Raw genomic sequence first — 6,784 nt, 5'->3', positions numbered from 1 at the left:
TATATATATATATATATATATATATATATATGTACTTATATATAATATTATATATTATATTATCCGTTTATTCTATTATAAAACATAATGCAATATAATATATATAAATGTAATATATAATATACGATATGCATGCATGCATGCATGCATGCATGCATGCATGCATTTGTTTGAGTGTACATGCATATCATCGTACTTGCATTGATGTTTTTCTTTGTTCTCTTCCTAAGACAGAAGAACGAAGACTGCCTCCAACTAAGACAACCCCATCTCCACTCTTAATAACACCCGAAGAAGCTAACAGCTCCCCGGGTGTACGTACACCCGACATCAGGGTTTAGGGTTTAGGGTTTAGGGTTTAGGGTTTGGGGTTTTGGGGTGGATAGTAGAGGAGGCGCTCTTGAAGATATAAACAACTCCCAATGCAGGGGAAGTAATAAGATGCAGGTTCAACTCTACTGTTCAAGGTTTAGGGTTTAGGGTTTAGGGTTTAGGGTTTAGGGTTTAGGGTTTAGGGTTTGGGGGGGAGGCGACGTGCCGCCTCCAGACCCTCGGATTTGCAATGAAGAGAAGCATAAATAATAATAAAACAAAAATAAAATAAATAAATTAATTAATTAAATAAATTTATTTGCTTCTCCTCTCACTCTTACGACAGATTAATCTCAGGGGCCCCCGGCGTGGGGGCCCCCCTATCGAAGCCCCATAAAGAAGAAGGGTTTAGGGTTTAGGGTTTAGGGTTTAGGGTTTAAGTTCTAGGGTTTAGGGTTTAGGGTTTAAGGCCTAGACTTTACGGTTTAGGGTTTAGGGTTTAGGGTTTAATAATTATGCAAGTATTAGGGTTTGCAGCGAAGTCTATCTATAGCTCCCTCCCTAGCCGCTGTGCGGCGGGTGATCAAGGGTTTAGGGTTTAGGGTTTAGGGTTTAGGGTTTAGGGTTTAGGGTTTATCTTTCCGTGATGCATTTCCTTTTATATGTTAGTTGCACATGAAGGGTTTCCTCCCTATAGGGACCCTCAGGACCTCTTTGGGGGCCCCCTTAGGGGCCCCCCCTGGGGGCCCCCTTCTCCGTAGGGGGCCCCCCCAATGCCGTACCCTTATACCCTACCTGAACCTGGAGGCCCCTCGGGGGGCCACAGAGGTGGGGGGCCCTTGGGGGGCCCCCTTGGGGCCCTTATTAAAAGGGGGGGGCCCCCCAGAGCCGTTAAAACAGAGGAAGGGGGGCCCCCCTAGGGGCCCCCCTGAGGGTTTGTTTGTGATGCATGCGGGGCCTCTATTAATTATATTAAGAGAGAAAGTAAAGAAGAAGGAGACAGTTGGAGACGGTTTAATTAGAAGGCTGCACTCTTTGATTATTGTAGAGGATAATGAAGCAGAAGAGAATAATAAGGTAATTACTTGCTGCTGCTGCTGCTGCTGCTGTTTGTGCTTTTGCTGTTGTTGGTGGTGTTGCTGCTGCTGCTCCTGCTTCTGCTTCTCCTTCTGCTGCTTCTGTTGCTGCCGGTAGGGTTTCCATCTGCCTTTGGTGTCTGCTAGCCCCTCAGCAGCAGCAGCAACAGCAGCAGCAGCAGCAGCAAGAGCAGCAACATTGTTCGTGTCTCTGCTATATTCAGGGCCGTTTGAGTTGCGAGGCTATATTAAACCTAGACAGAGAAGGTGTCTTATCTCTTTATCAGTCGTTGGGGGCCCCCCAATGGGGCCCCCCTCAAGGGTATAAGAGGGGGGGGCCCCCAGGGGGCCCCCCTCTAAAAAATAAGGAGGGGCCCCCCCCAGAGGCCCCCCCTGAAGGGTATAAGGAGGGGGGTCCCCCTGGGGGCCCCCATCAAGGGTATAAGGATGGGGGCCCCCCTAGGGGCCCCCCTGAAGGGTATAAGGAGGGGGGGCCCCCTGGGGGCCCCCCCTGTCAAGAATATAAAGATGGGGGGCCCCCTGGGGGCCCCCCTCAAGAATATAAGGATGGGGGGCCCCCTGGGCCCCCTGGGGGCCCCCGTCAAGGGTATAAGGATTGGGGGCCCCCTGGGGGCCCCCCCCTTCGTTTGTCTGCTGCTGAGTGGGATTGTTTATTTGAAGCAACGAAGAGGGTTTTGTCTTCGTTTCATCCAGGAGATTTGTTGGTTGCTTTTGGAGCGCTGCAGCAAAAGGAAGTGAAGTATAATGATATTGAGAAGCTGCTGCATGCGCGGCTGCAGCAGCTACCTGCTGCTGCGTTTAGTGCAGCAGAAGTGAGGGAGCTGCTGCGGCTGCTGCATCAACGAAGGTCTAAGAATATACAGACAGTGCAGCACTTAGCTGCTGCTTTTCTTTCGAGTGTACAGGCAGCTAAGCCTTCTTGCTGCACAGAGGTTATGATAGCTATTGCTGCTTTACCTTCTTCTATTAAAACAGCAAAAAATAAAGAAGCATTTGCTGCTGCAGCTTCGCGGTTGCTGCAGCAGCTTCCTTCTCTAAGACCTAAGGACCTCGCGCTGAGTCTCTACAGCAGCAGCAAATTTGGAGACACAGCAGCACTGCAGCGGTTTGCTGCTGCTGCTGCTCCTCATGTCTCTCGTCTTGCCCCTTTGATGAATTCTATGCTGCTGTCTCTAACAGCAAATGCTCTTGCTGCTGCAGCACAGAGACATCACGGGGCTTTTGCTGCTATTGAAGCAGCAGCGCTGCAGCAAAGAGACAGGTGGAAGCCTCAAGATGCTGCTCTTCTTGTAAATGCATACACTCGGCTAGAGATCTACAGCCACAACCTCTTTGCAGCAGCAGCGCAGCACGTAAGAAGAGACACTGCAGCAGCAGCACAGAGACACATACACACACTTATACAAACCGTCTCCTTCTTCTCTTCTTTCTGTCTCTAATTGTCTCTCTCTTATTTGGAGTCTTAGGGTTTAGGATTGTCTTTTTATGTGCGTCTGTCTCTCTGTCTCCTTTTGTCTCTCTACATGCCTGTCTCTGTCTTTGTCTCTGTCTCTGTCTCTGTCTTTGTCTGTCTCTATCCTTCTCTATGGGCTTCTGTCTCTTACTCTGTTACTCTGTCTCTCCCTGTCTCTCCTTCGCTGTACCTGTCTCCTCATCTGTCTCTGTCTATGCTTGTCTCTCTCTCTCTCTCTCTCTTTATCTGTCTCCTTTTCTGTCTGTTTACCTGTATGCGTGCATCTGTATGTTTGTCTGTCTCCTTGTCTGTCTCTTTATCTATCTCGTAATCTTTATCTGTCTCTTTTTATTTCACTTTATCTGTCTCTTTATCTTTATCTGTCCCCTTATCTATCTCCTTATTTATATCTCTATCCATATCTTTATCTGTCTCTTTATATACCTCTTTATGTTTATCTGTCTCTTTTATCTGTCTCTTTTATCTGTCTCTTTATCTATCTCTATCTTTGTCTATCTTTATATATCTCCTGATCTTTATCTGTCTCCTTTATATATCTCTTTATCTTCATGTGTCTCCTTTACCTATCACTTTATATATCTCTTTATCTTCATCTGTCTCTTTATGTTCGTCTGTCTCCTTAATTTGTCTCTTTTTATATCTCTTTATGTTTACCTGTCTCTTCTTTATATATCTCTTGTTCTTCATCTATATCCTCAATCTGTCTCTTAATGTTTATGTGCATCCTTACTCTGTCTCTTTATCTGTCTCTTTATATATCTTTATCTGTCTCCTAATGTTTATGCATCTCCTTAGTTTGTCTCTTTACCTGTCTCTTCAACTATATCTGTCTCCTTAATCTGTCCCTTAATGCCTATCTGTCTCCTTAATCTGTCTCTTTATCTATATCTTTATCTTCTCTTAATGTTTATCTGTCTCTTTATCTATATCTTTATCTGTCTCTTTATGTTTATCTGTCTCCTTAATCTGTCTCTTTATCTGTCTCTCAATGCTTATCTGTCTCCTTAATCTGTCTCTCTATCTTTATCTGTCTCTCAATGTTTATCTGTCTCCTTAGTCTGTCTCTTTATTTGATGCTGCAGGCCTCTCGAGAGATATTAATTTACAGTCCCCAGCATATAACAATGGTGGTGCATGCACTTGCTGCTTTGGGGCTGTCTCCTCCTGATTTTATTTCTGCTGTCTCCTTTCGTGTACCTCTATGTCTTCGCGAGTTTAAGGGCAAAGAACTAGGGCTATTAACTGTCTCCTTAGCGAAGCTGGGGTGTACAGACAGCTCTTTAGTATATTCAATAGCAGATGAGGCTTTATACAGAGCAGCAACAGCAACAGCAGCAGCAGCAACAAGACACAGCAGCAGAAGCAGCAGCAAATACTCCTTCTCGCTGCTCGATCTGCAGCAAACTGCTTCAGGGCTGATTAAAATGGGGTGTACAGACACCCGAGTTTTTGCTGTGCTAAGGGAGGCAGCAAAAGCTCAATTAAAGTGTCTCCTCTTGAATAGCTCTTCTTCAAAAAAGATAAAAGAAGAAGGAGACAGTGCCCACCCCACAGCCCAAACAATTGCTTGTCTAGCGCATGCAGTTGCTGCAGCAAAAGCAGGAGATAAGTCATTCTGTTTGCTGCTCGAGAGACATGTGCTGCAGCAGCAGCAGCAGTTTTCATCTCTAGGACTGTCTCTTATCTCTAAAGCAGCTGTCTCCTTTTGTATAAAAGGAGACAACTTCTGGAGAGCTATACAACTACAAGCAGCAAAGAGGGCTTCACATATGCCTCTGGACTGTCTCTGCTCTATATTAAGTTTTGTCTCTGTGGGGTCTCCTGCTGCTGCTGTTGCAGAGGAGTTTGTCCGTGCTGCTGCTGCTCGTTTGCGTCTCGATATTCTGTCTCTTTCTCCTGTCTCCTTAGCTGCTGCTGTTGTCTCCTTCGAAAGACTGCAGTGGAGAGACACCCGACTGCTGCAGCAAATCAGCAAACTGATCCTGCTGAAGCACCCCACAGACCTCAGCACCAGGTGTCTCTGCAGCTCCTTTGCTGCTTTCGCAAAGTTATCCTTTAGAAAATCTCGGGTGTATGCTCACCTTGGGAGAGAGATATATGTGAGGCTTCATCAGCTTAAACAAGAAGATGCAGCAACAGTTCTTTACGCGCTGCTGCTGCTGCACAACCAGCAGCAGCAGCAAAAGCAGCAGCAGCAACAGCAGCAACAGCAGCAGCAGCAGCAGCAGCAAGAATATCTGCAACTGCGGCAGCAGCGGGGAGAGGAGGACCAGGAGACAGCAGAAAGTCTGCAAGACGATCAGCAGCAGCAACAGCAGCTGGAGCAACAGCAACAGCAGCAGCAGCAGCAGCAGCAGGAGGACGAGGTGGATATAACAGAGCTTGATGGTTTGCTGCTGGGTTTGTTAGAGGTGCTGCAGCGGGAGCAGCAGCAACTGACAGCAGCAAGTGTATATCGTTTGCAGCTGTTGGGTTTATATCTGCGTGCGTATAGGAAGGAGTTTTATGTGTCTCTTCCTGCTTCTTCTGTCTCCTTTTTGTCTCGTGTTGCTGCTGTCTCCTTAGCTGCTGCTGGGTGTCTCAGCAGCTCTTCGGTGCTGCATCAATCTGTCTCTCGCTGTCTCTCTGCTGCTGCTGTCCCTCATCAAAGCGAAGCACAGGTTGGTCCCCTTGTAGTAGATTTGCTGCTGTCTCCTTTTGTTTGTTTAGAGGTGCTGGGGCCTTCACATTATTATAGAAACACATTAATGCTAACTGCAGCAACAGCTCTTAAGCGCTGTCTCCTTCGAGGCTTAGGATACACCGCAGCAACTGTCTCCTACCTCGAATGGAGACAGCTTCCTTCAAGGCAGCATCAAATCCTCTTCGTAAGCAGACTTGCACACCAGCTCATCCAGCAGCAGCAGCAGCAGCAGCAGCAGCAGCAGCAGGAGCAGCAGCACCTGCTGCAGCAGCAGGAGCAGCAGCAAAAGCAGCAGGAAGAGGAGCAGCAGCAAAAGCAGCAGGAGCAGGGAGAAAAGGAGCAGCAACGGCGGTTAGAGCAGCAGGTGCAGTAGCAGGAGCAGCAGCAGCTGCTGCTGCTGCAGCAGCAGCACGAGCAGCAGCTGTGCATGCATGAATGTGTGCATGCAGCCCCAAAACCAAGGTAGCAGCAACAAGACTAGCAAACCCTTACACGATTCATCAGCAGCACAAACAAGCAACATAAAGCTGCGGATACACCCTAAGAGACAGCTAGCATAAACTCAAAGAAAATTAAAACTAAACAAACTATTTGCTGCTCTCGCAGCAGCAAAACCAATTACAATCCTTCACGCTGCAGCAGCAGTAGCAACAGCAAGAACAGCAGCAGCAACAGCAGCACTAGCAACAGTAACGAACAGCAGCAGCAGCAGCAGCAGCAGCAGCAGCAAGTGCTCGCACGTAAACCCGAACTTTTTTAATTTGCTGCTGCGCCCCACAAAGGCTTCGCTGCTGTGGGGTCGGCAGACAGTCTCCTCGCACTAAAAACCTTTCTTGCAACCGAAGGCAAGACAATCACCAGCTAGCTATATAGCTAGCTGGCTAGCTAGCTAGCTGTATGGCTAGCTAGCTAGCCAGCTAGTTGGCTGAACAGCTGACCGGTTGGCCAGCGGGCTGTTTGCTAGCTAGCTAGCCCACTGCTTAGCTAGCTAGCTAGCCAGCCAGTCGTCTAGGTAGGTAGCTAGCTAGCTAGCCCACTGCTTAGCTAGCCAGCTAACCCAGTGCTTAGCTAGCTAGCTAGCCAGCCAGCCAGCTGTCTAGGTAGCTAGGTAGCTAGCTCCCTGTTGAGGTAGCTAGCTAGCCAGCCAGTCGTCTAGGTAGCTAGCTAGCTGCCTGATAAGGTAGCTAGCTAGTCCGCTGTTGAAGTAAGTAGCTAGCT

The 6,784-nt window shown here is 47.8% G+C and overlaps 2 protein-coding genes across 2 annotated transcripts; both read left to right on the top strand.

Moving 5' to 3' along the window:
* Positions 1 to 1,257: 1,257 nt before the first annotated feature.
* Positions 1,258 to 2,848, top strand: EAH_00041760 (hypothetical protein; the record flags this gene model as incomplete). The annotated part of the gene is made up of 2 exons (XM_013395131.1): positions 1,258 to 1,389; positions 1,613 to 2,848. The coding sequence occupies 2 exons, from the start codon at positions 1,258 to 1,260 to the stop codon at positions 2,846 to 2,848; spliced, it is 1,368 nt and encodes a 455-aa protein (XP_013250585.1).
* A 1,159-nt stretch (positions 2,849 to 4,007) lies between these two features.
* EAH_00041750 (hypothetical protein, conserved) lies at positions 4,008 to 5,939 on the top strand (the record flags this gene model as incomplete). Its single annotated transcript, XM_013395130.1, has 1 exon — positions 4,008 to 5,939. The coding sequence occupies one exon, from the start codon at positions 4,008 to 4,010 to the stop codon at positions 5,937 to 5,939; it is 1,932 nt and encodes a 643-aa protein (XP_013250584.1).
* Positions 5,940 to 6,784: the final 845 nt, after the last annotated feature.

The sequence above is a fragment of the Eimeria acervulina genome, genomic scaffold (genome assembly GCF_000499425.1).
Source record: "Eimeria acervulina Houghton genomic scaffold, Eah_scaff532, whole genome shotgun sequence".
Lineage (NCBI taxonomy): Eukaryota > Apicomplexa > Conoidasida > Eucoccidiorida > Eimeriidae > Eimeria > Eimeria acervulina.
This window is presented reverse-complemented; position numbering and strand designations above follow the sequence as displayed.